General features: G+C 43.4%; 1 protein-coding gene across 1 annotated transcript in view; it reads left to right on the top strand.

Annotated features, from left to right (window-relative positions):
- Window positions 1–13,317: 13,317 nt before the first annotated feature.
- The window catches only part of LOC124613708, a gene marked incomplete at its 5' end in the record, with an annotated part of 546,162 nt that continues 532,440 nt past the window's right edge, over window positions 13,318–27,039 (top strand). The window contains one exon of the mRNA XM_047142427.1: window positions 13,318–13,684. Within this exon, the coding sequence (XP_046998383.1) occupies window positions 13,318–13,684 (367 nt within the window). The remainder of the gene's footprint in view (window positions 13,685–27,039) is intronic.

Raw genomic sequence — 27,039 nt, 5'->3', positions numbered from 1 at the left:
TGGCAATGTTCTGAATTAAATAGCAACTGAGCCTCGTTACTGGCTCTATTTGATTTTGACGGGAACACGCGATGATATACCATACTTTGCGACATGGTGCTAAGCAGACAAGAATATACTTAAATTAGGCACATATAAAATTTATTACATCCTACTAAATTCTTCACATGTACGTATTTGTCCTAACATGAATTTCAACGAGGACGATCATTTTGCAGTGCCTAAGCAGCCAGCACTATGTTGGAAGTCAAAGCAGTTTGCTGGAACTCACCTTAATCGATCGTTCGTGGAACATAATCAAAACATCACACGAGACACACGCAAGTCCTAGACTGAATTACCGCAACAACATCCTATGCTCATTGATTTGTGCACCCAATTCCACATAGGCAGTCGGAAATCAGTGGCACTTATATTTAATCATCCATTTGGAACGTTATCAATTTTAATACAAAATTCTCAAGTAGTAGCTACTTCAACCTAATTTAGGATGCAAGTGGTCAAGTCGCCTTGCAGAACGACTCACGTGGCAGGGTGGAGACAATGAGCAGCAGATCAGTAATAAAAAAATTCACACGCAAAATGCCTTATCAGAAATCGTACTGTAATCTCTACTATCTTTTGTTGTAGAGTGGCGACTACTTGGTAGTATCGACCAAGGTGGGTGAGGCCAACACTACAAATAAATTTCGTTTGATACTTGGCAAATTAATTTACGTTGATTATTAAAGGCTAGAAATTAATGACAGAATTCAAGTAAAACCAAACGTGCTGAAGGCACAAGATTTACTTTGTGCTACAAGACCCTGTTGCGCTCCATGCTGTTGACAAAATATAATAGTTCTAACCATTGAAGTTATTGTAAAATTACTACAAAAGACGGTCGGCACAAAACCTTGACTATAATTTTGCTGAAACAAAGCAATAACATACCTCATACTCGTCAAAGTTTGGAAACTAAATGACGGAGCCCATCACAGCTTCCGTCCACCTTCTAACCAGACGAGATACGGAATGCCAAAAAATGGAAAATGGCGGAGTGCTCCTAGCGGTCGCACTGCTCTTCCCTATGAAGGAGTGGGAGGTGGATTCTACGAATCTTCGAAGACTCTACTGCTACAGGTGCACCTTTGTCAGTTCCCCCACAAGAGGCTATTGTCAGTTTACTATTTATGTTCTATTTTGTAAGCTTACAAATGACACTATAAAAAAAACAGCAGTAGGTTGACAACAGATTATAAGTAAAGCATGCATCTCTGTCCTACAGCTGTTCCTCAGACGAACCCACAATCATAACAAACACTCATTCTATAATTTTTAGCAGCATAATAAGGATAAGGGAAAAGTGTGAATAATGAAACAATTAAATAAATAAGCACAGTGGTGTCCATCCCTTTTCCATAGGTTCTCTGTACCATACTACACTTTCTAGAATGACTAATGGGTCGCACAGTATCACTGTCACAGGGTACAATGTGACACAGTTATGAGGCGGAAATACTAGTTCCGCCTCAGCGCAACTTTGTCTTATTCCTTGCGTCTCAGTTAAGCTAGTTTTTACTACTCTCTAGATGGTCTCCTTTCCACTATCATTCAGTAAGCATAATGTGAACGGAACTACAGGGTTTGTTATATCTTTATTATATTAACCAGTCTCAGTCACATTTAATGTTGGTGTTGTTAACACTTTTCGGTCAGCAGACCATCATTTTGATGAGACCACGGTGCGGCAGACACCAGCTGGTATTACTTCGAATCCCGTGTCGCTACTGCCCTGAATGTTGTCTAATGATGTTCTACTAACCAAAAGTGCTAAAAGCATTAACGTTAAATAAATACAACAGAGGTTTTTTTTGTGAAAATCTCTCATTTGTGGCCAGACTAATTCGTGTTTGGCCTGTTCCCAAACGTCTGCCGATCCCGCGGTCTGATATAGGTGTTCAGTATATCTGCGATCCGTAAATTACTTGTAGCTAACTCATCCAGTTTTGCCTCGAAGACGTGTCCTTTAACACTTTGGCTATATACCTATTATCGATATTATTTCCTCTCCCGATGTGGTTTCCAATGCTAATGCTATGGTCACAGGACGGAACGGAACATTTCTTTCAGCAAGAACACAGCACACTTACCCCACATAACTTGTCACAAGAGAATCAATCTCCAATGCAGCGCCTTTTAGAAAAGCGTAGGTGACCTGAAAATGTTACTTGATAAATATATACATAAGCTTACAGAACTGACAGAATAAAAGAAAACTATATTGGTCGCTATGGTGTAAGTTTAGTACGTTTGTAGAATTTATAGTAGAACTGACAGTTTCTTTCTCTCCGGGATTAATTTCTCATCCACTAAATCAGCAAAATAAATTTAATTGTTTCGGTAGTTGAATAGTTAAATGCAGGTGTACGAATTTCATCTGTTTCTAAAGTTTAGTTTTACTTCTTGAACAAAAGACTTCTTACGGAATATTATCAGAAGGCTAAGCTATTTTGTCTATCACTGTTATCAAGTAAAGCACTCACACAACAGCATCCGTAAGAAAGACTGTTATGCTGACTGGGGCAGTGACAAGACAAGTACTCGAGTACAATCTGCATGTATATTCTTGTGCAATGAACACCCCTGGTGATTCACGTTAATCTTCATAGCGAGCTATCACTAATCTTTTAGCCAATTAATGGCAACCCATTTTTCCTTTTACATGACTCTCTTCGTTTCATTGGATGTTCTGTGCGTATTAGAGTTTTGTTAACACAATGAAAACATCGGCCACCTTACAATGTGTGATAACGCGTTTCTTGCGGTACTGCTACCTACTTGTGGCCGTAGAAGTGTTGTCCAACTATGTTATTCGTAACCGTATTTTCAGTACGTTACAAATACCGGCTGTTATTGAACATACCTGCTGTAATCTGGCATTGCGGTCGACAAATATTTTTGCCAAATGAAGTCTCGAAGTGTGAAACATAGATCTTAGTTTGAAGAGGAAATTTCTGAAATGGTACATATGGAGCACAGCATTGCATGGAAGAAACTAAGAAAGACGCAGGGACAGATTCATAAATTGGGTTAAGACATCAAGGAATAACATCCATGGTACCAAAGCAAGTTGCAGATGGCAAAACATGTAGGCAAAGACAGAGATTAGAGTGCATCCAACAAACAACTGAAGTCGTAGGATGCATGTACTGAGATGAAGACGTATGCACAGAATAAGAAATCTTGGTTTGGCGCATCAAACCAACCAGCCACAAGACTGTTGGAAAGAAAACTTATTTTCTGCAGACAATGAAGGACGCTGTTATATAAACAGAAAACAATCCAGTAGAATTCGAGTTCAGAATGATTTCTGCCGGCCGGAGTGGCCGTGCGATTCTGGGCGCTACAGTCTGGAACCGAGCGACCGCTACGGTCGCAGGTTCGAATCCTGCCTCGGGGATGGATATGTGTGATGTCCTTAGGTTAGTTAGGTTTAATTAGTTCTAAGTTCTAAGCGACTGATGACCTCAGAAGTTGAGTCGCATTGTTATTAAAAAAACGAAAGAAAAAGGATGATTTCTGTATAAATCTGTGTTACAACACATGGTACATACACGTCTTCTTCCTCGAAGTAGTGAGGTTTTACACAATACCAGACATTTTATTTCAAATCCGAGTTCCCCTACAGATAACTCACTGTGTGCTATTTTTATCATCCTTTCTTAAACCCTACTCTTCTACTACGTATTGAAAGTTACACTACTGTACATAAAGCAACAATTTTTTTTTGTCCTCGGTCTTCTGATTGGTTTGATGCGGCCCACCGCGAATTCCTCTCCTGTGCTAACCTCTTCATCTCAGAGTAGCATTTGCAACCTACGTCCTCAATTATTTGCTGTTTTCCTGTCTATGTCTTCCTCTACAGGTTTTGCCCTCTACAGCTCCCTCTGGTGCCATGGAAGTCATTCCCTCATGTCTTAAGAGACGTCCTATCATCCTGTCCCTTCTCCTTATCATTTTTTCCACGCATTCCTTTCCTCTCCGATTCTGCGCGGAACCTACTCATTCCTTACCTTACAAGTCCCCCTAATTTTCAACATTCGTCTGTAGCACCACATTCCAAATGCTTCGATTCTCTTATGTTCCGGTTTTCCTACAGTCCATGTTTCACTATCATACAATGCTGTACTCCTGACGTACATTCTCAGAAATTTCTTCCTCAAATTAAGGCTGATATTTGATATTAGTAGACATCTCTTGGCCAGGAATGCCCTTTTTGCCGTTGATAGTATGATTTTGATGTGCTACTTGTTCCGTCCGTCATTGGTTTTTACTGCCTAGGTAACTGAATTCCTTGACTTCATTTACTTCGTGACCATCAATCCTGATATTAACTTTCGCGCTGTTCTCATTTCTGTTACCTGTCATTACCTTCGTCTTTCTTCGATTTACTTTCAATCAATACTCTGTACTCATTAGTCTGTTCATTCCGTTCAGCAGATCATGTAATTCTTCTTCACTTTCACTCAGGATAGCAATGTCAACAGCGATTCGTATCATTGATATCCTTTCACCTTGAATTTTAATTTCACTCCTGAACCTTTCCTTTATTTCCATCAATGCTTCCTCGATGTACAGATTGAACATTAGGGGCGAAAGTCTACACCCTTAGCTTACACCGTTTTCAATACGAGCACTTCGGTCTTGGACGTCCACTCTTATTATTCTCTCTTGGCTGTTGTACATATTGCGTATGACCCGTCTTTCCCTACAGCTTACCCCTACTTTTCTCAGAATTTCGAACATCTTGCACTATTTCACATTGTCGAACGCTTTTTCCGTGTCTACAACTACGAACGTGTATTGATTTTTCTTTAGTCTCGCTTTCATTATTAACCGCAATGTCAGAATTCCCTCTCTCGTGCCTTTACGGCAGCTGTTTACATGTAAGGCGCGTATCATCTTTCTCGTTCCCATCACTAACTTCAACTCCCTATCTCTCGCTTCCGCATTCAACACAGATGCTACACATAACTCAATAACTTTTTCGGGCATCGCTCATTAATATCTATACAGTACAATTATAAATTCCATAGAAAATTGATGGATGCGGCGAAAGCTTTTCTATAGCCGTAAATGGTAAATAATACCTTCATAACTAGTGAGATTAGTATTGAAGTCGAATATGAAATAATTTGGATGAGATTAAGTGATAAAGATGGTTAAAATATCGTAATCGTGTGTATTTATTGACCCACTGACTCTGGACCCATAGGGACGTAAAATTTCAGAAAACATTTTGTGACATGTATGAATTTCCTGATCGCATTATGGTATTAGGGTAGACCCACCCCGAGAGGCATGTTTCTTAAAGCACCGCTTCCCGGTAGGAGAGGTGCGCCAGCCCTGGATTAACGACGAGGGTCGGTGTGCCTGTCTGCCTGGATGTGTATTTTAGACGGTTTTCCACATCCCACTAGTTGAATCCGTGCTGATACCCAAGTGCTGACTCAGGTAAACCATTCTCAAATATTTAGAAAATTTATGCACACTGTCACATGAATAACATATACTATGTGATCAAAAGTATCTGGACACCTGGCTGAAAATGACTTAAAAGTTCGTGGTGCCTTCCATCGCTAATGCTGGAATTCAGTACGGTGTTGGCCCACCCTTAGCCTTGATGACACCTTCCACTTTCGCAGGCATACGTTCAGTCAGGTGCTGGAAGGTTTCTTTGGGAATGGCAGCCCATTCTTCACGGAGTGCTGCACTGAGGAGAGGTATTGATGTTGGTCGGTGAGGCCTGGCACGAAATCGGCGTTCGAAAACATCCCAAAAGTGTTCTGTATGATTCAGGTCAGGACTCTTTGCAGGCCAGTCCATTACAGAGACGTTATTGTCTTGTAACCACTCCGCCGCACGCCGTGAATTATCAGCAGATTCTCAATCGTGTTGAAAGACGCCATCTCCGAGTTGCTCTTCTACAGTGTGAAGCAAGAAGGTGCTTCAAACATCAATGTAGGCCTGTGCTGTGATAGTACAGTGCCACGCAAAAAAGAAAGAGGTGCAAGATCCCTCCGTGAGAAACACGACCACACCATAATACCACCGCCTCCGAATTTTACTGTTGCTACTATACACGCCGGCAGATGACGTTCACCGGGCATTCGCCATACTCAAACCCTGCCATCGGATCGCTACATTGTGTACCGTGATTCGTCACTCTACGTAACGTTTTTCGACCGTTCAATCGTTCAGTGTTTACGCACTTTACACCAAGGAAGGAGTCGTTTGGCATTTACCGGCGTGATGCGCGGCTTATGAGCAGCCGCTCGACCAAGAAATCCAAGTTTTCTCACCACCCGCCTAACTGTCATATACTTGCAGTGGATACTGATGCAGCTTGAAAGTCCTTTGTGATGATCCGGATAGATGCCTGCCTATTAAACATTATGAGTCTCTTCAACTGTAGGCGGTCTCTGTCAGTCAACAGACGAGGTCGGCCTGTACGCTTTTGTGCTGTACGTGACCCTTCAAGTTTCCAATTCACTATCACATCGGAAACAGTGGACCTAGGGATTTTTAAGAGTGTGGAAATCTCGCTTACAGTCGTGACACCCAATCACCTGACTACGTTCGAAGTCCGTGAGTTCTGCTCTCTCACTATGTCTAATGACTTCTGAGGTCGCTGATACGGAGTACCTGGCAGCAGGTGGCAGCACAATGCACCTAATATGAAAAACGTATCTTTTTGGGGGTGTCCAGATACGTTTGATCACACATTGTGCTAGCAGGTATCTGGAGTGCACATACTCCTTCCCTGATGGTAACGGTGTGGCGACAGGAAGAACATCCGGCCACGCCTTGAACTAAGCGTGCCCAATCTGTTCATAACCATATAGACTCTGCCACGATCCCGGACTAGGGCACATAAAAAGATTTACCGTTTGGAGAGTGGGAGGAAGGGTAGATTACAACTTATCAGCTACAATCTGGGATTAGGGCAAGAGGCTCGGCAGGCTACAGCCCTATAATTTCGTAGTTACTGTGAGGATAATTAAAAGTGATAGTTCCAGGCGGAGGTAGGGGTAATAGGGGGTGTTTCGAACTATGGTTGCGTACATGACAAGCAGATGCCAGATCTGTAGTACTTCGTTAAGACACTGCCAAACTAAACTTTTCTTTGTTGTGCATTACTCCTTCATTTATTATTTTGAAAGTACTGAAAACACAAATCCCGGTCTATCATGGGTTTCGACTCCAAATATACCAGAAATGATCGGCCATCCGTATTACCATAAGTCAGTTCTGCCCTCGCACAGTGTTGTGACGTGTGGGTCAGAGCCTAGATGCATTTATGCACATTGATAGAACCAGTCTAATAGTTTTGCTGAAACAGACTGTTGTTGATATCCAACTCGTAGCACTGCTTAATACAAACTCTGTCTTTTTTCACTGTTCAGAGACTTAAGTTCACTATCGTATGTAGGGACTTGCAGCTTAACTTGAAGAGCCTAACTGATTGTCTCTCTTTTGGCGCCGCACACGGTACTTTTCTCGCTACTAGCTATGGACTAGGCGCTCACTAGAAAGTAGCCTGGCGTAGAATTCCTCTCGTATCCGTGTGTCGGTCTATTTCAAGACAACACTGGACTCGCATTCTGGAGGACGACGGTTCAAACTCCCGTCCGGCCACCCAAATTTAGATTTTCCGTCATTTCCTTATATCACTCCACGCAGCTGCCGGGATGGTTCCTTTGAAAGGGAATGGCCGATTCCCTTCACCATCCTTGACAAAATCCGAGCCAGTGTTCCGTCTCTAATGACCTCTACGTCGACGGGACGTTAAACCCAATCTTCCTTCCTTCCTTCCTTATTTCAAGGAAGGCTGCTAACGATGGCGCGGAGAACTTTTAGTGAGCTTTTTTGCTACTTCCGTCTCATTGGTGTGGTCCGCAACGCTCTAATAGGAAAGAGCATGTTTGTCGTGTCGATAGCAGCCGCCAGCGCTGTGACTGTCAACTGCACCACCCACAGAGCTCGAGTTTACGCTGGCAGACCTGTCAAGGCTTGATCCCCAAATCGCTCCACTCTCTGTGGCTGCCTTCATCCGTAGTTGCTTAGGCTTGCAGCCGATTGCCATTTTAAAGTTCCCAAACCATACAAACAGGCTTTAAACTTAACGTAGAGCAGTGAATCAGTGATAGTGAGGCCTTCTAGGCATCGCTGACAACGGTTGTCAGTAGGAATGTTAAAAAAAAATAGAAAAGAAAAAAAACGTAGGAAGAGTTTCTGCTTAGTAAGTACGACAAGAAACAGATTTCATATTTCCTGAGCAACCTTCGACAATGAAAATCCTGAGTGTGAATAGAAAAATTCAAGAGTATTGTAGATTTTAAGTAAAGCTGGTATGTACTGAAAAGGTTGTGCGAAATTAGAAACACGTTCTGTTGTTTACAAGCCGTGTTACGAAGCTGCTCCGAGAACAAGAGGCGATCGCCAGAGATTAAAACGTAGCCAAAGCTTGCACGAGATTTCGTTGCACACAGTTCAGTGCTCCCTGTCAACAGCAAATGGCGTGGCTGTGTACTAGTGTTTGCACTCCGCCGAAAATATTGCCTACAGTTCTCGAGCCCCGGCAACCACGGACTGCCCATGAAACTGACTGTATCCCAAATCGGTACAATTAAGGTTGTAAACATTTTACCTGAGAATGGCTGCCACTCGAAACGTCGTAGTACGCAAAATAAAGGCAAAATGGAAACGATGCAAGGAACCTATCTCCTTGAATAAGTTTATCATGGGTGTAACTGCCTTGCAACACAATCAAGATCTCTCGCGGTATAGAAATTCAACCAAAATCACTCTACGGAGGGAGGGCAGTTACACATATGGGAAATACGTGAAGGAATTATTCCTCTTCTGTTAATAGACGCGGGAGGGAATATATGTTCCGAAGTGAGTGAAACTTCCGTTTCCTATTAGAACTGCCGAAGTGATGCACATAACTAAAGGCCTCTATACGTGACATCGACATGTTGTGGAATTTTTATGGTCACTTACTACGACCTTTCGGGAATCCCACAACCTTCAAAACCTCCTCCGTGTAATTCAACATAATATCTGCAAACAACTATCTCGTGGAACCCATCTTACTCTGTTCATCCACGAAACCCAGAAGATGGCAGTTATTAGTTACTGGGTAAAAGGTCAACACCGTCTGTGTCCTTTGACTTCAGAAAGATGCTCGATTCAATTCCGAAATGTCACCTAGTGACCAAGTACGAGTGTGTGGAAAAACGCACCAACTTTTGATTGGACTGAAGAAATACTAGCAAATATAAAACAGCATGTCCTTTTTAACGAAGATGCAGTTGTTTGCTGTATAGAGAGTTCGCAACGCTAGGGACTGTTACGCAACGCAGGAAGACCTGCAGAGCATCGACGCTTGGTACTTCACTCTCAATATAATGTAAAGTAAGGAACTGCACTGAATTGAAAACATCCTTTATTGTTTGAATACACGATTGTTGAACAATCATTGGAAACAGACACTTCGATTAAATGATTTTTAGTGTGTACACAGAGCTAATTAAAATTGTTTGTGGTCCACAAATCTAATCGTAAAAAGGCCAACTCCCACTCAGCGAGGAAACATCGTGTAAATCTATCCACCAACGAAGGATATACTACGATACCCTAGACCGAAATTTGTTCTTTGCATCAGTTACTCTAGTTGCGCTACTACCCGCATACTACGTACACACACTGGTTACTGAAGTTGTCTGCAGCTGGCACAGTAACCAATGGGATGATGCCACGTGTCGTGGCTAATGTGCTGACCCGGTGCAAACGCTTCAATTTTGACACAATGATGGAGACAGCCTACATGCGTACACGTGTTAGTTGTACCGCTTTTGTTTCCACCATGAACATTCATGTAAAAGGCGCACGCAGGGAAAACAGCAGCTGCCAGTGTTACCATAATTAATTTGCACCACAAAATGACAGGCTGAAATCACCGATGACAGGTGGCGGGTTGTTTGCACGCAGCTCGTGGCAAGAGCGTAGGCGTGTTACAACACGTCGTTAAACACTGTTTTGATAACGCTCAATGGCCACGAAAATATAAAAATTTCACGAATTAATATGTTTCTGAAATGAGATACGATAAATTATTTACCTCACTTTACGGAAAAATGAACGAGACCAATAATATTTATAGCCTAACACTAACGGTGGAATAATAAAAATCGTTAAATTCTTAAAGCGACAGACGCCCTTTCCACTTACACTCCGTCGATGATTTGGAGTGACGAGAGGCGTTGTATAACTGCCTGAGAGATTATTTCCGTGGAAGATACGCATATGTAAGATGCCCAGAAAAGGAAATGATGAAGATCAAACGAAAGGTCGTCCGCAGCTATCAGTTTGTTCAAAATGGCTCAGAGGACAATGGGACTTAACTCCTGAGGTCATCAGTCCCCTAGATCTTAGAACTACCTAAACCTAACTAACCTAAGGAAATTACACACATCCATTCCCGAGGCAGGATTCGAACCTGTGAACGTAGCGGTCACACGGTGCCAGACTGTAGCGCCTAGAACCGCTCGGCCATTCCGGCGGGCCTGTCAGTTTGTGCACCATTGTTTTGGGGTGCAGCATTTTAGCCCACACATGTTTCATGACGGAAGGAACGTATACGGATTGATAGCACGTGAAGACGACTTGATGTGCTTCGTAAGCACTGAGCCGAGAAGAATAATAGAAGGTAAATTTAATCCTGCGATACATACACTTGAAGGGTGATGTCAAACTGTCAATGTGTCGTTAGCACCTCAGAAAATTACATTACTCCTGCTGAAAGTGAACCTAGAAAGAAATACGAAAATAAATTTAAACGTAACAACCAGAAGAAGTGTACAACATGTCTAGAGATATCCCTGGATGGGCATCAAAATCTGAAGCACTATAGACGAAGCGGGCACGTAAAATACAAACGCAATACCCAATGTTAGAATGATCGAAAACATACATATTCTCCTTAGCTATAAAACAGCTAAGTTTATATTAGCGCCAGTTGTAGGACGCGTGCAAGCATAATTGAGGTACGAATGCACCTGGAGCATTTGGGTGATTCCGTAGTCACACATACAGAGATGAAGAGATGGCAAATGAAGCCGGGAAATACTGAACAAAATTGTTTTCAAGAGTATTCAGTGAGTTAGTGAAAATGATTCGGGAAAGATGGATTGTTAGAACTTACAGTGAATCGTGGAATCGAATCGAATCAATTATCACAGTAGAAACGCTCTACGTCTAATGAATCCAGCAGACAATGGTTGTTAATCGAGGTAGTTTACGGATAGGCCCAGCAGAGGAAAGAATTTTGTGTAGATTAGATGTACCCTCGGGATTAAACATAGTGTACTGAATTTGCTCACAGAATCTGTAGTTATCAATAATAGTATCAGTAGTTATGTTCTCTTCTTCCTTTTCCTGGCGTTTATCTCCTATTATCTTCACGAAGTTGGCGTATGCATTATAACATTTGGCAATGTTAGTGGTAGAGGGTGGCCGGATACTCGATCCAAGAACGATTTTCGCACTTGTTTCGTACTCCAGATCTTTGGAAACAGCTTAGCAACTGTCATGATTTTTAAAAAATCACACTGAGAAAAACTTTTTGACGTCAGTAGTGATGGCTCTTCAAAGTATCATCAGGAGTAGACGTCTCGAAATTACAGCGTAATATACTGAGGTGACAAAAGTCATGGGACACCTCCTAATATGGTGTCGGACCTCTTTTTGCCCGGTGTAGTGCTGCACCTCTGCATGATATGGATTCAACGAGTCGATGGAAGTCCCTCTACACCCGGCTATGACTGCGAAAATGTTGCCGGCTTAGGACGGTATGCGTTAACTGATCTTTCAGTTATGTTCCATAAATGTTCGATACGGTTCCTGTCGTGCGATGCAGGTGGCAAAATCTTTCTCTCGAACTGTCCAGAATGTTCGTCTAACCAGTCGCGAACAATTCCTGTCCCAGTGCCAATTCTATCATTGTTTTGAAACAACAAATAAAATTAGAGCAATTGCACGCGAAAGGCAAAGGTCCCGAGTTCGAGTCTCGGTCCGGCACACAGTTTTAATCTGCTAGGATCTTTTATATCACCGCACACTCCGCTGCAGAGTGAAAATCTCATTCCGGAAACAAGTCCACAAATGGCTGGAGATGGTTTCCAAGTAGCCGCAAACAACCATTTCTAGTTGGACCAGAGGACCTAGACATTCCATGTTAACACAGTCCACACTATTATTTAGGCACCACCAGCTTCCACAGAGCTTGTTGACGGGGCAATGGCTTCATGGTGTCTGCACCACAATCGAAACCAACTATCTTTTCTTACCAACTGCAATCGGGACTCTTCCTACCAGTCACGGTTCTTCAGTCGTCTGGGATCCAACTAATACGGTCACGAGCTCTGGAAAGGCAGTGCGGCTGATGTCGTGCTGTTAGCAACGGCACTTGCGCCGATCATCTGCTGCCACAGCCCATTAACGTCAACTTCCAAGCACTATCATAACGGGTAGGTTCCGGCCGGAGTGGCCGAGCGGTTCTAGGCGCTTCAGTCTGGAACCGCGCGACCGCTACGATCGCAGGTTCGAATCCAGCCTCGGGCGTGGATGTGTGTGTCGTTCTTAGGTTAGTTAGGTTTCAGTAGTTCTAAGTTCTAGGGGACTGATGACCTCAGCTGTTGAGTCCCGTAGTGCTCAGAGCCGTTTGAACGGGTAGGTTCATCACTTGTCTCACATTGATTTCCGTGGTAATTTTACGTGGTGCTGCTTGCCTGGTAGCACTGACAGCTCCACGCTAACACCGTTTCTCTCGGTCGTTAAGTGAACGTCGTCGGCCACTGCAGTGTCCGCGGTGAGGGGTAATGTCTGAAATTTGGTATTTTCGGAACCCTCTTGACACTGTGGATGTCTGAATTTTGCATTCCTTGACGATTTTCTAAATGGAATGTCCCATGCGTCTAGCTCCAACTGCCTTTCCGCGTTCAAAGGCTGTTGAATCCCGTCGTACGCCCATAATCACTATGAAAACGGTTTTCCATGAATCGCTTGTGTACAAATGACAACTCATTTTTATACCTTGTTATGTGATACTATCGCCATCTGTATATGTGCGTATTGCTATCCCAAACTTTTGTCACCTAAGTGTAAATTAGACATCGTATTCTGCACAGCTGTCTGCCACTTGTCATGTAACTGTTTCGGCGCCCGCCCATCACTGCAGCTGAACCCCCTTGCTTTATCTGTGCAGGCGCAGCGGGGGTGCAGATAACCGACCTGAAGGTGCCGGCCGCAGTCCGGAACGGTTCGTCGTCGGCGGTGCTCGACTGCGAGTACTCGCTCAAGCCGGAGGACCAGGACAACAACTCGGGCCTGGTGGTCAAGTGGTTCTTCAACAACAGTCCGGAGGCCGTGTACCAGTGGATCCCCGACCAGAAGCCGCAGGACCTGGGCGCCCTCAAAGGGCGGCTCAACCTCGACTACCTGGCGTCGGACAACAAGTACACCAAGCACCGCGCCCTCAGCATCTCCAACCCCACCACAGACCTCACCGGCGACTACCGCTGCTCCGTGTCCACCTTCAAGGATGAGGACTTCATGAACAAGAAGATGGTCGTCTTTGGTAAGTGCAATTGTTCTCATTATATTTTCTGACAGAAATTCTAAGCTGTGGCGCTTGTGTTTCTTACTGTTACGGTGGCGCGCTATCTTGGTGCCTCAAATACCTGGTTAATATCTACAGATTTGTTCCGTGCTCTAGGCCGACGGACAATTTAAATGATCCAGGAAATTTTCTAAGGATTAACTGACAGGGCGTAACCCTTAACAGCTATTATCTGTTAATCTGCTGCATGTTCGTGTTACAGTTCGGGTCTAGGTTACTAACTAAAATGTCAAAAACATTTCCATCAAGTAATTACTACATAGCGGTATACTTTTAGAGCACACATTTTCGTTAAAAAGGTCAATGTATTACAGTTTAATTTACTATTTGGTTCACTGAAACTGCACAGTCTAACTAACATTCAGCATCTTTACTGACCCAACAACCTTCCGATAAGTAACCACAACAAAAACCTGTTGAGAGTCTAATGTTCAGTTAGCTTTCACGTACTACAGTTATTTGTTTAAATATTATACACTTCTTTATTTTCAGCAAGTTATCGTCTAAGCAAATGCTGTATATTTCGTGAAGCGATTTGCGACGTGTAGGAAATGTAGACTAACGAAATTCCTAGGACAATCTTTCAAATCAGATAGTGGTGATTAAGTTCTCTTCATTCTATCTTCTATCACACTTTACCTCGCCAAGATATGAGTACACTACTGAATACTTTACTAAACATATTGAGAGTATTTATTTATTTGCTGCTACCATCTTTAAATGACTTGCCACCTAGTTACTAAGACATGTCGTATTTTCATAACATGAAGTTTTACACTCACAGAATGTGGAACTTATTTGATATTTCTTATTAGTATTAGGGATTAAAAATTTTTAAGTTTTGAATACTTATAGGCTTAAAAGTAATTAAAAAATGAACAGGTGAAATTCAGGAAGACGGAAAGACGTTATGACATACTATCACTTTATGACATAATATAAATTCGCAAAAATTTTCTTAAATAACAAAAATTTTGCGTTTAAGAATGATGATTAAAAGATAATAGTTTGTAGATTTGTGTTAGAGATCCCACCACACGGCTATCTCGGTTGTGAGAGCTCGGCAAATCATCCGGCGTGTCACATTCGGGACAGCGTTTAAATTGTGTCTCTAATTCTCATTTCATAATTTATGTGTACAGACATGTGTTGCATTATTTTTATATTACATCATTACATCGTTTTCGTCGAAGAAATTATTTTACCTAAGCGTAATAAACAATTATTATCACTTAAATTAAGTTATTACTCAAAACGTTTCAGTTTTTAGAGTGCGTCCTTCGTGGATGAAAACCCAGCTTTCTCGTTAATCAGTTCGTGCAATCAATTCATCGTCTCCACAACGTAATTCCATGCTCTTTGTGATTGTCTGAGACAAATAGTGCCCAGTAACAGTTGTTGTCTCCCTTCATTAATTAGGTTCTTCTCCTGCTCGACTGATCATAAGACCTTAAATAATTTCAGTACCCTGCCTGATTATGAGTTTGAAGAAAGACAAATAAACTTTAAATAACAACATATTTCCGTGTCGGAAGGAATGAAATAAAAGCATTTTTCCCTACGTAAATATTGACTCAGTTGCTAAATGTCTTCCATTTAGTGCAAGCAATAGACTTCACCACTGCACGATATCGTACACATGCACGTACGCACGTTGATTCAGTTGCTCCTACCTGTTGGTTTTATGCAACCAGAAATGCCTTCAAATACCACGCACAAAATTTTCAACTTTCATACCCTCACGCTCACTACTCGTAAATTATTAATCCTGCAGAAAACTGAATAGTCCTTTTTGTAGGAAATTTAATGTAGTTGAATTTTAACTGAGAACGTTTCCGCTAGACGCGGAGGTTTACTTCATTACATTTCCACAAAAAGATCCTACTCGTTGTTTCTTTAGAGCTAAAAGGTTGTCCATAGAGGGCGAGAGAATATGACAGCCTGGTGTTGTGTTTGGAGGCGTTGTGGGTTACATAAAACCTAACATTTGAGGCAGCTGAGTTATCCTGTGTATTTATTTACTGTTTTAAGATTCCTTCTTCACACTCAATCTCCATTCACTTCTTCACAATTCATGATAAGAAGAAAAAACTGTTATTGTTAATCAAAATCAGCTCGAAACGGAAACCGTTCCAAGAACCGCCATGATCTTGTTTGGTGGGCAGAACACACTCTTGATATTGTGATTTTTCAGTATTCTGCTGATATTAGCAGATAAAGATCCTGCATACTGTAGGTAGGCTACCCTCCTGGTATCTTCTTCTTGTTCTTCTCCCTCAGTATCAGGTCGTCTGGAGGGATATAGCGCTTTGCGGATGTTCCTTGTTGAGTATCCGTTGTCTGCGAACACTTGCTGTAAATGTTCTAACTCTCCTGCTAAGCTGTCTGAGTCGAACAGTATGTTGGCACGGTGAAAAAGTGTTCTCAGCACCCCATTCTTCTGTACCGGATGATGGCAGCTGTCATCCTTTAGGTCTAAGTCGATTGCAGAAAAACCGTTGGAAAAAAATACTTTCATAGAATAGCTGGGAGCTGCGTACTGAGCGGTTAGCAGTGGAACAAATTAATCGCGGTTCAGGTAGATGCCAGACTGAGATTCAATGGAAGAGTCCTCACTAAACGTATTCCATCAAGAAAGGAGGTAACTTACAAGACACTCGTTCGGCAAATACTTGACTATTGAAATAAATGATTGTAGATTCGTCATAACTTGCATAGAAAAGTACCTTCTTTTCATTTCTTGATGTTGACTAATTTCGGATATCTGTGTCCATTCTCAAACCATCCGTGCTGTAAGTGTGACTCTTTAGAGTCTCTAATATCTTTAGAGTTCTCTAATATCCGCCCAGTGTGTTGTAACTTGTTGTCGTTAATTCGCCCATATACCGCTTTGATTACAAAAAAATGGCTCTGAGCACTATGGAACTCAACATCTTAGGTCATAAGTCCCCTAGAACTTAGAACTACTTAAACCTAACTAACCTAAGGACATCACACACACCCATGCCCGAGGCAGGATTCGAACCTGCGACCGTAGCAGTCCCGGCTTTGATTACAGCAGGGGAGGTTTCTGAACACGGACTATCGCTGTATTTGTTAAAGTTTCAGCACGGATGGTTTGAAAGTGGGCGCAGGTGTCCGAAACAAGTAACCATCAAGAAATAAAAAAATAGATACTTCTCAATTCAGCTTGTGACGAGGCTACAACCATTTATTTCAATTATAATACAAGTTGCAGAACTATATCTCACACACAGCATGCTGCAAATTCGTAAAATTGACTATCCCTTGTCAGTCTGAGATCCTCGCCAGACAGGCTTGATAGAGAAAATACAGAACACGAGTAGCGCATTTCGTTGCAGGTTCATTTAGTACACTCGAGAGCGTTACGAACATGGTCGATCAAATCTACTGGCAGACTCTGCTAGAGAGATGCTCTGCGTCTTGCTATGTTTTACTGTTAAAGTTCACAGAGCGTACGTTCCTGGAAGTGTCGGTCAATGTATTACTTCCTCGTACGTATATCTCGCGAAAAAGTCATGAACATAAAATCAGAGTGCCCACACAGGGGCTTACCGGCAATCGTTCTTCACGCGAACTATTCTCGACTGGTAGAACGAAAGGGGCTGGAGTGGGAGGGGGGGAGACAGCCATTCACAAAGTACCATCCCTTACACAGCGTGATGCAGCTTAGGGAATACAGGTGCAGATATATATATATATATATATATATATATATATATATATAGGGCGACAATTATTGAACTACGTGAAATAAAATCGCCATAACTTCTGAACGGTTTGCGTTAGGACGTTCAGAATTCACTGCTGGCCGCAGGCGCTGCATGGCTTGGTTTAGCGACGAAGCCCACTTTCATTTTCATGGGTTTGTCAATAAGCAAAAATTGGCGCATTTGGGGGACTGATATTCCGCATTTCGTGATCGAGAAGTCTCTTCACCCTCAACGGGTGACTGTTTGGTGTGCAGTGTCCAGTCACGGAATAATCGGTGCGACATTCTTTGACGGCACAGTAACTACCGATCAGTACGTGAAGGTTTTGGTAGATGATCCCATCCCCATTATCGAAAGTGGCTCTGATTTAGACCAGATGTGGTTCAACCGAGACTGAGCTCGACCCCATCGAAGCAGAATGGTGTTTGATGACCTGAAGTGATTGAGGACCGCATTCTGGCTCTGGGGTACCAAGAGGCCACTGGCATGGGACTCGATTGCCCGCCATATTCTCCAGATCTGAGCACACGCGATCCTTTTTCGAAGGGCTATATTAAAGAGAAAGTGTACAGCAGTAACCCCAAAACCGTTGCTGAGCTGAAAACAGCCATTCAGGAGATCATCGACAGAGTCGATGTTCCGGCACTTTGATATTCGTCTACGCCACATCATGCCAATGATGGCGGGCCTAGCGAACATTTCATAACCTAAATCCGAATATCTGAAGTGATGTTTACACATTCAATCAAGTGTATGCACACCGTAGTTTGTAAAGAATTTACGTTTTTTTTCATATAGTCTGTCCGCTGTAGGTGCTGATGCTGAAGGTATCCAAAATACTCGCTCACACTACTAGAAGCTGGTCTAGGATAGCCACAACTAAGAAAAGCTTTTACGAACCATATCTCTCTCTCGGCGGTAAAATATTTTTGGAAGTTTAAACAGTAAGTGTTTACAATGAAATATACCAAATGACCACGATATTCCTATTATTTTCACCAAGTGGGAGCAGTAGGGTAACCACTATTTCAGGTGTTTTCTGTTGCTCGAATTACCGACAAGACGAACTGACAGTAGCCCAACATCGCAGACGCTGACTTGTGCAGTGGTCTCGGATTTATTAGAAATTATTAAAGCTCAAGTTGAAAACTGAATGCACCGTATTATGGGCTTATAAAATATACGACTATTGGAGAGAATAATTTCCCTTTTCGCGATATATTCGTCGGGCTTGTGCCACACGAAAAATTGTTGTGACACACGGGAAGGGAAACTTTGATCTGCGTTGTGCTTAGCGGTTAAAGTTGGAAACATAACACAGCGGTATTCAGCTGTACGCGGGCGTATCTGAATGGGTTAAACACTGAACACACATAAGGACTTTGAAGAAAGCGTTTAAGCATGGTAGGAAAACGTAGCATAGCACAAAAATGTCACTGAATGAGCTAGATTACTGCAAACACTAATTCAAACAAACAGTTGTCAGATTCTGTTGCCCGACTGTTTCGCTTAGCAGCTTATGTTGTTTGATGTACGGTTACCTAAACAAACGAATTTGAGAGGTGCTTTGTTATCAGTTATCAGTTCCTGTCACAATAGTGTATTATGTAACTGGTCAGAACGGAACAGGAGATGAAAGTAAGTCTCCTGTGCTCGTTTGCAGTATGTGAATTAATGAAGTGGAAATGGAGCAACGTATTTTTGAAACGTTCGAAAATGCAATTTCACGTAAATGAGCTTTTATTTTCAGTGCTTTAAACAATCGCGCTCATGTAGTTATTTTTAATACAGTATTGCAAACAGTTTACCCCGAAAAACTGGGTAGTGGATGGCTGAAGGTCCCCCAAAAACATAGGCCCCTAAATATGTGCTATGTGAAGGAACCGCTTTTGACATTGAGAGGTTATGCGTGAGTGCCCTACGCTCTGGTAACCTCACGTTAAGCACGTTAAACACATGGTGCAAGCGTCAGACAGATTACAAAATTATTGGTAGGCAGTGGAAGTAAGGGCAGGATACGTACGAGCTGAACGTACAGAAGACGCTCGAAAGGCAACAAAGTAGCCTTATTGTAGTTAACAGTCTTAATAACGTGAAAAGACGGATATGTATGCGTTGACTCCTCAAGATGAGTACCAGTGCCTCGAAATTCGTTACAAAATAATTAAAGTTAAAATCTGTTATAAGGCCAGTATCGTTCAGCCATTCTGATTGGTTGCGGTACATAAAAATAATCTGTATTTTCTCCCTTAAGACCTTGGCCGAATACGGTGCATTGCACATGTTATCAAGTTTTACTGGAATCTGGATATGGAACCTCCACTGTTTGACTCCGAGAAGCGTCATTCGAAGCATTCACTTTGTATTGTTGTTTCGAATGACGGTTTTGGATCTGAGAAAGTCATCATGTGTTAAGTCACCACCTGCATTTTCCAAGGAGCGCCAGCTTCTACGCTGTCAATGCTTCACCTCTGTGTCAACGTAGCTCCATTACTGACAAAATTGATGACTGACTTTTTGAAAACATAGGTGATATCTCACAGGCACTTAGATCGACTCCTGTGGAAAATGCGGTTGCAAAACACCTTTGATGTTACAGCCCATAGTTCACGCTATAGGGCGGAACTGTAGAAAGCAATATTAGACATGTCTGTGGGATGAACTCAGCGACTACTATGAGAAAGTATATTCTGTAAAATTACCTTCCTGTGAATTCATAGCCCGTCAAAAGACTTTGAGACATTTGGACGATGAATTCCTTCATTGGAAATATCCTGCTATGTTTCATTTTTATATCTTCCATTCTCAGCTGGCCATGAATGATGTATGTCGATCTGTTACCGAAGACAATGTATTTCATTTTGGTTTGTAATTATCAGTCGTTAACCTATACGAATCTTTCATTGTGCACAGCCGATAACTTGTTCCACATGTCGAGCAGTGTACCCATCGTTGCTTCTGACAGCTGAGCGCACTGAACCACTGAACCACCGAATACTGGCTTCGCGAAAGACAGATGGAACAGAGTGGATGATGGAAACGTTTTGGATACGTCTGCTGAGGGCTCCCTGACTTCTTCCAATCAACAACGAATAATTTTTCTTTTAAGTGCATCAATAGCATATTTAACGACTCAAAATTAAAACTCTGCACTTTGGAAAGAATGTGTGTCCTAAATGGTTAGTGTTAATATAATACAAATAGGTCCTAGGCTGAGAACTCTCAGATAAGGAACTAATGGTCTGATATGAATATTTGCTTTATAATTGACACAAACATCTTACAGCAACAACAATGTGACCAGTGCCAGTCTGTTGTCTGTTGAAGGCACAGGCATCTAGTATCAAAACGGACAGCCCCACTTGTTTCTACAGGGGTTTCAAGAACCAACGACCACACGAACATCATACGACAAAAACGATGAAGGTATCTCTTGTGCAAATTCACTCGGACATTAATACTGAAGTGGGTTGATGCACTGTCATTTTGAAATCACTTGCTGTATCGAACAAGAGGTGCAGCCGACCTCGAATGAACTCCAGGCGATGTACATAACTCAAACTCTATGGCATATGGCAGAACATACGGTTTTCTTAGTTTATCTTATTAAAAGACAGTTCGCACGTTAATGAGGAATTGCTGATGGTAATCTGAGACAGATTTTCATCACTTCAGACACGAATAGTGCGGTAGTTGACACTTACACAGCTGAAGGAAGCATCAGTCAACAACACGAAGTCTAGACAGCTCGGTGCTGTAAATGGCTTGTTTAAGGCCAAAGCGACAAAATAGACGGCTTGGGGAACCAAGATGAGAGGACACCAAAGCGTAAAATTTGTGTACAATTTATATCGTAATAAGTAGCTTTAACTAACACTGGTGGAAGCGTGATATAATAAAGGTAAAAGTTCGAGCAAACGGGTGGCAAACAAGCCATTCGCAAAACAATTGCGAGAGTGTGGTTACGAGTTGCCACTGTATCAAATATTGTCCTATTTGGAACTGGAGCCCAACTGGATACTGTATCGAACAAGGGGTGCAGCCGACCTCGAATGAACTCCAGGCGATGTACATAACTCAAACTCTATGGCAGAACATGATTATTTTCAACAAACCATAAGGAAGTTGGTACTTTATACTTCCTATTTGGAGCATGAGCAGGAATAGTAGGAACATCCATAAGAATACTTATTCGTGCTGAACTTGGTCAACCAGGGCTGTGCGCTGTACGGTACAGGCCTACTTTGACAGTTGGTGAACAACTGCAATCATAGGGCGTCTCAGTTTTTACAAGTAGAGCCATGTGGCCAAAAATTACTTCGAAGTTACCTTGTTTTGTGACAAAAAGAGGCCGTGTGGGAACGCTATATGAGGGGCAGTGAGTGATAGATAAGGATTTCAATACTCTGTGAGAAGTGTCTCTGCTGCATTGTGAACAGAAATTTTTCTCTCATTCCAAAGTTAAGGGCTGACTTAATGTCTGCTTTTTCGTGGGATGCATAATACTAGGCTAAAATGTTGTAAGAGTTCTCCACATCGGCTAATCTAAGAAAGTGTATAATTGGTGAAGTCAAGGTCCCAGTTCTTGAGAAGTGCGGACGCGGAGGCGGACGTAACATGTTTAGCTCAGGAGTGGGAAAGTAACTCAAAATTGTTTAACAACTGCTTGCTTGGATGTGTAACAATTTGTTAACGTTATAAAGGTTATGTAAGGAGGGAGATACTTGTCTTGCTAACAAAAATATCACTGGTCAGCATTTTGCAGAGACGTTGCCTACGTAAACAACACGCATATCCCCTTCAAGCGCTGCTCCATCGCCAACCCTTAGAGGAAATATCGACAGTGCTCCTCGATGCCAAAAACGTACATTGCACCAAAGCATAACAGAACTGACGATTGGAAAGGCTGGGAGGAAGGGCGCGTGACATTCTACTGAACAACAATTTATTACAATTGTAAATACAGCAAACATTTTTAAATCGCAACATCATTAGTAAGTGAAATCGTTAATGTAATCTTGGACACTATAAACGATAATGATACTAATAATGACACACAATTTCAAACAGTTGGTTCCAATCACTTTGGCCAGTTGAACGTATAACTGAACGAGCTGGATGCCCCAACTACACTACTGGCCGTTAAAATTGCTACACCAAGAAGAAATGCAGATGATAAACGGGTATTCATTGGACAAATACGTTATACTAGAACTGACATGTGATTACATTTTCACGCAATTTGGGTGCATAGATCCTGAGAAATAAGATCCCAGAACAACCATCTCTGACCGTAATAACGGCCTTGATACGCCTGGGCATTCAGTCAAACAGAGCTTGGATGGCGTGTACAGGTACAGCTTCCCATACAGCTTCAACACCATACCACAGTTCATCAAGAGTAGTGACTGGAGTATTGTGACGAGCGAGTTGCTCGGCCACCATTGACAAGACGTTTTCAGTTGGTGAGGGATCTGGAGAATGTGCTGGCCAGGACAGCAGTCGAACAATTTCTGTATCCAGAAAGGCCCGTACAGGACCTGCAGCATGCGGTCGTGCATTATCCTGCTGAAATGTACGGTTTCGCAGGGATCGAATGAAGGGTAAAGCCACGGGTCGTAACACATATGAAATGTAACGACAGCTGTTCAAAGTGCCGTCAATGCGAACAAAAGGTGACTGAAACGTGTAACCAATGGCACCCTATACCATCAGGCCGGGTGATACGCCAGTACGGCGATGACGAATACACGCTTCCAATGTGCGTTCACCGCGATCTCGCCAAACACGGATGCGACCATCATGATGCTGTAAACCGAACCTGGATTCATCCGAAAAAATGACGTTTTGCCATTCGGGCACCCAGGTTCGTCGTTGAGTACACCATAGCTCCTGTCTGTGATGCAGCGTGAAGGGTAACCGCAGCCATGGTCTCCGAGCTGATAGTCTATGCTGCTGCACACGTTGTCGAACTGTTCGTGCAGATGGTTGTTGTCTTGCAAACGTCCCCATCTGTTGACTCAGGGATCGAGACGTGGCTGTACGATCCGTTACAGCCATGGGGATAAGATGCCTGTCATCTCGACTGCTAGTGATACGAGGCCGTTAGGATCCAGCACGGCGTTCCGTATTACCCTCCTGAACCCACCGATTCCATATTCTGCTAACAGTCAATGGATCTCGACCAACGCGAGCAGCAATGTCGCCATACGATAAACCGCAATCGCGATAGGGTATAATCCAACATTTATCGTAGTCGGAAACGTGATGGTACGCATTTGTACTCCTTGCACGAGGAATTACAGCAACGTTTCACCACGAAACGCCCGTCAACTGCTGTTTGTGTATGAGAAATCGGTTGGAAACTTTCCTCATGTCAGCACGTTGTAGGTGCCGCAACCGGCGCCAACCTTGTGTGAATGCTCTGAATACCTAATCATTTGAATATCACAGCATCTGCTTCCTGTCGGTTAAATTTCGCGTCTGTAGCACGTCATCTTCGTGGCGTAGCAATTTTAATGGCCAGTAGTGTAGTACACAGATAAATGATTTTGAGAATGAACCAGCTTAAATCACGAAAAATTTTTACACTCCATTCATGCACAAGACTGCCACAAAAGTTCTATGTGCAAGGCAGCCACACTACCTGTCTGTTTACCAAAAGAACAAATGTGCTTGCATCAAATAGCATCGGTACAACAACGAGACCCAGCTCCAGCTAAATTACATCAGCCAAGTCTTTCAGCAGCGCTCAGCAGGTTCCACTGCCAGCAGGAATGTCTTTCTTAACCACTTGCAAAAATACGAAGATCAATGGCAGCGGCACGGACGCATGTACCGACCAAAATGTTAACGCGACGGTGCGGCGAACGGCGCGCTGCAGGAAGGCGAGCCGACTAATCGACCCTCGCAGACGGACAGCTGGATCACAGGAGAAGTCGCCATGTGGCCGGCAGAGGATCGACTGCCAGCAGACGGTGCCACACTCGCACCGACCGCGCCGCAGCAAGTCCCGACGAGGCGCCGCTGGAATTCAAGTCGCCGCAATTCTCGACGACTTAATGTCGGCACGTCATTGATGCGCAAGAACTGATGGACTGGTAGAGTGGAGAAGGATCATTAGTCGCTAGACAATGCGCTATACGAGATATGGAGGAGAGCACTTTGTCTGGTGACTTTGTCCGGGGACCCATTAGAGCTGATGGGTCACAGTCTGTGGCAGATCACAGTGCCCACTATGCTCCATGCGTCGTTTCAGGTGATAGTTCACTCATCCGTGACCCAGTCAGCAATATCAGACGCATGAGTAGTTTCTCGTACTTTGGGCGAATTCGGACCACTGTGGATTTATCTTCCCATGATTTACGTGTACATTACGGTTTGGTCCCGTCCAACCACAATATGTGTCGGAATATTCACGTGCTAGATTATTACAGTTGTATGCCAATAACTGTTAATTATCTTATTCTCTGCATTATTGGTGATCGAAAAAAACCTGTAACAGTTTGTAATTCATGAATGCCAGCAGGTAACTTCGTAGTAAATGGGTATGAACATGGGCCACTGTTTCATTTCGTAGCTAGATGAACATGGATGAACACGGTGTTTGTTATCTTCTGTGGAACACCCCTGTCCTGTCAGTTATCCATTGGTCATCCGACAACGCCCTTTTCATTACGTGCCTATGAGTCCGTGGGGAGCTTTCTGACTATCGGCCAGTCTCACGCGGTTCATTCGCATCTACAGGCGTACGTCATTGCCTCAGCGGCTACCTCACACACAAGGAATAGTTCTTTCCACTCTCCATACGCTAATGGGACACTAAGAATAATATTTGGTACAATGGGAAGTAGCACCACTCACGCATTTAACAGTAGATTCTAGAGTGCAGATGTAGATGCAGATTTACTTATGTATCATAATTAAGAGCGAAAACTGACACCGGTCAAAGTATATGGTAACAGAAACAAAGACTTCTGAGTAAACATGGATCCACACTCTAGCCATGTGCGAGTTAATTACGAATTAACGTTTATGAGCTTTCTCTTACTTCAGTAAGAATTATTTTCCTAGTTGGCACAAATGTGTTTGAAATGTTAGTTTTTGATTAAGTAATGCTCTAATTGGGTTCGAATTTCAGCCATGCTCTGCTTAAATACTATTTTAGCACGTAACATTTTACAACGTACTGCTCACTTGCACTGTACCTGTTGGAGGACGCATTCCACGTGGCGTCTTCAAGTTCAAATGCAATACCGCGTTCATCTCTGCACTGAGTTGCAAATTCTTTCAATTACCCTCCCCACCCCATGTTCTCCACATCTCATAGAACTCAAAATTCTGCTTCCCCAGTTCCTCATTCGTCAACATTATCATTAAGAGCGCTATGTACTTCCGTTTTGGCATAACTTCAGAACAATGCAGAGCTTTAAGGGGAAGTGATCCGGAGGCAAAAGTAAAGGCTCTGCTTAATCTATCCATTGTGGAAAATTTTGACGCGTTACATGTCGCCTTCCATTGGCAGCAAAATGTTTCGGAGGTCCATCAAGCAAGTACCACATACGCCAACCAGGAGCTATTGGTACGATTTGTCCGTAACTGAACCGGAATAATCGAAATTATATATATATATATATATATATATATATTCCTGGAAATGGAAAAAAGAAAACATTGACACCGGTGTGTCAGACCCACCATACTTGCTCCGGACACTGCGAGAGGGCTGTACAAGCAATGATCACACGCACGGCACAGCGGACACACCAGGAACCGCGGTGTTGGCCGTCGAATGGCGCTAGCTGCGCAGCATTTGTGCACCGCCGCCGTCAGTGTCAGCCAGTTTGCCGTGGCATACGGAGCTCCATCGCAGTCTTTAACACTGGTAGCATGCCGCGACAGCGTGGACGTGAACCGTATGTGCAGTTGACGGGCTTTGAGCGAGGGCGTATAGTGGGCATGCGGGAGGCCGGGTGGACGTACCGCCGAATTGCTCAACACGTGGGGCGTGAGGTCTCCACAGTACATCGATGTTGTCGCCAGTGGTCGGCGGAAGGTGCACGTGCCCGTCGACCTGGGACCGGACCGCAGCGACGCACGGATGCACGCCAAGACCGTAGGATCCTACGCAGTGCCGTATGGGACCGCACCGCCACTTCCCAGCAAATTAGGGACTCTGTTGCTCCTGGGGTATCGGCGAGGACCATTCGCAACCGTCTCCATGAAGCTGGGCTACGGTCCCGCACACCGTTAGGCCGTCTTCCGCTCACGCCCCAACATCGTGCAGCCCGCCTCCAGCGGTGTCGCGACAGGCGTGAATGGAGGGACGAATGGAGACGTGTCGACTTCAGCGATGAGAGTCGCTTCTGCCTTGGTGCCAATGATGGTCGTATGCGTGTTTGGCGCCGTGCAGGTGAGCGCCACAATCAGGACTGCATACTACTGAGGCACACAGGGCCAACACCCGGCATCATGGTGTGGGGAGCGATCTCCTACACTGGCCGTACACCACTGGTGATCGTCGAGGGGACACTGAATAGTGCACGGTACATCCAAACCGTCATCGAACCCATCGTTCTA

The sequence above is a fragment of the Schistocerca americana genome, chromosome 4, assembly GCF_021461395.2.
Source record: "Schistocerca americana isolate TAMUIC-IGC-003095 chromosome 4, iqSchAmer2.1, whole genome shotgun sequence".
Classification (NCBI taxonomy): domain Eukaryota; kingdom Metazoa; phylum Arthropoda; class Insecta; order Orthoptera; family Acrididae; genus Schistocerca; species Schistocerca americana.
This window is presented reverse-complemented; position numbering and strand designations above follow the sequence as displayed.